The 2,357-nt window shown below is 35.7% G+C and overlaps 1 protein-coding gene across 1 annotated transcript; it reads right to left on the bottom strand.

The window, feature by feature from the left end:
• Positions 1-209: 209 nt before the first annotated feature.
• On the bottom strand, positions 210-1,468 carry LOC110315733 (vomeronasal type-1 receptor 4-like). Its single transcript, XM_021189715.1, has one exon. It carries the CDS (start codon positions 1,246-1,248, stop codon positions 316-318), a length of 933 nt encoding a protein of 310 aa, XP_021045374.1. The 5' UTR covers positions 1,249-1,468; the 3' UTR covers positions 210-315.
• Between the last annotated feature and the right edge of the window lie 889 nt (positions 1,469-2,357).

Raw genomic sequence — 2,357 nt, 5'->3', positions numbered from 1 at the left:
ATGTAGCAGAAGATGGCCTAGTCTGCCATCATTAGGAAGAGAAGCCCCTTGGTCTTGCAAACTTCATATGTACCAGTATAGGGGAATGCCAGTGCTAAGAAGTGGGAGTGGGTGGGTAGGGGAGCAGGGTGAGGGGAGGTTATATAGGACTTTCGGGATAGCATTTGAAATGTAAATGAAGAAATTATCTAATAAAAATTGAAAAAAATCAAGGAACTATTGATTTTATTCTGTTTTGAACTTCTGAGGAAGAGTATGAACTAAAAAATAAACAAATACTAATCAAAATATATGATTTAAAGACTTAAAATAAGATTAAGGGTTGGTATTTCTCATCCAGACCAGTCTTAGTCTTGGCATTACAGGGTAATGATTTATAAGAACAAAAGGTCCAAAAGATGGAAAACAGAGAGAACTGAGGCGATTGACCATCACCAGACCCCAACTGGGATTATGCAAGAGAGCAATGTAACCTCGTAAGATGGAGGAGAGAGAGTAAAAAGCCAGAAAGGAGAACACTAGGGACAGGATTGTCTTGATGGCTCTGGATTCAGCGGAGTGTCTCCTGGAAACCTGAGAACTGTGGATGTGTTGAACCCTCTTCTTATGTCTGTATAGGATGACAGTTGTGGAGCCACTGGACCAGACAATGACCACAGAAAAGAAGATTTCAGGGCACATCACCAATGCTGCATAAACTGAGCCATTAATTTCAAAATGGTTGACATAGGAGCAGTACTCAAAATCTAGCTTTCTTGTCATGTTTTTGCTATTCCTTTTGAGAAATATTTCCACAAAGAAAATGAAATGTATAAACATAGACAAAACCCAGAGAAGGGAAATGGAGTAGCCAATGTACTTTGCAACTTTGGCTTTTTGATCCTTACAACAAGATTCTCTGTGACTGATGTTGATGGCTTGGAAGACACTCAAAAAACAGGTGGTGCCAATGGACACACTCCGACCAACTCTTTGAATGTACAAACTTAATCTGCATCCAAAGTCATTTAAAAACTGCTTCAACCCAAAAGCTGCCATTGTGTAGGGCACTCCTACAGAGAGAACTATCAAGGCATTAGCTCCCCAGAGGTTCATGAGAATCATATCTGTGTGCTTTAATGTGTATTCTGCATAGTAGACTAGATGTTGTATAAGAAGAGAGAAATTTCCTAGAATTCCAGCTGTAGTTTGTAATAAGAACATGATTTTGATTGCTAGATTCCCTAAGTCCATTTTATGATTGATCATAATTATCTTTAGTATATTGCTACACACATTTTCTGATCAAAATGAATGAAATGTACTAATGATCTGAAGAACTACTAAGAGACAAAATCAGAAGGGTTGTTTGAGCTCAGAAATACAATGTCAGCTTAGACTATATATAGTCTATGTAGTCTAATAATATTTTCTGGAAGTTTCATACAATTGTAATAATTACTTATACTTTGTACTCTTATAAGATTGCTGAAGGCTTGAGAACACACATGTGGATTGGAAACATGTCTTCATGGCCACAGAATATGAAGGATCATTGGCAAGATTGTTAGGTCTATAAAAATCAATGGAAAGAGAATGCCAGTATTAACCACCATAAACCAAGAACATAAAAATTTAGTTTTATTTTCTAGTCATTTATAAAATAAACTAATTTTAATGACAATGACAAACCTCAAAAATATCAATTCTTAAGGTACATCTCATCAACTATTAAATGTTGTATAAAAAATAATAATATTTAGAATATCTCTATGGTCATAGATAAGAAAATTTGAATAATCACATAAAATATATTCAAATGATGATGCAAGCAACAACATATATCTCATTAGGTTAAGAGCTAGCTCTTAAGCAAAGACATACCACATGCATGTGTGAGCTGTCATATCTGTGCTCTTAGAGAGATAGGGACATTCACTGTGATGAAGTCTCACAAAATTCTCAACTGAATAAAAATAGGAGGAAAAGTCAGATAATGCATTATGGAGAAGGACAGAATCTGCTGGATGATAACTACTGAAAAAAAGCACTGTATATCTTTATAAGAACCATATGCGGATAATCATATACAACTCAACAGACTATAATGAAAATAGTGGAAAAGAAGACAGTATGTTAGTCAGCCCATCTGTGCAGTACTGTGGGAGAAAATTCTCAGGACACCACACTTTATTTCTATAAATCAACTAGTCAGAAAATTCTGTTTTATGTCACGAGAGAATGCAGAATCTGACAGTAGCATCTGAATAAATATCTCCAATGGGAAAATATTGCTCTCATCAGCTATACAGGGACAGTGAGCTGGACAATCAAGAACAGAAACAGAATTGGCAGTGAAGTTTGAGACCTACAGAATA

Source organism: Mus pahari, unplaced genomic scaffold, assembly GCF_900095145.1.
Source record: "Mus pahari unplaced genomic scaffold, PAHARI_EIJ_v1.1 scaffold_8293_1, whole genome shotgun sequence".
Classification (NCBI taxonomy): domain Eukaryota; kingdom Metazoa; phylum Chordata; class Mammalia; order Rodentia; family Muridae; genus Mus; species Mus pahari.
This window is presented reverse-complemented; position numbering and strand designations above follow the sequence as displayed.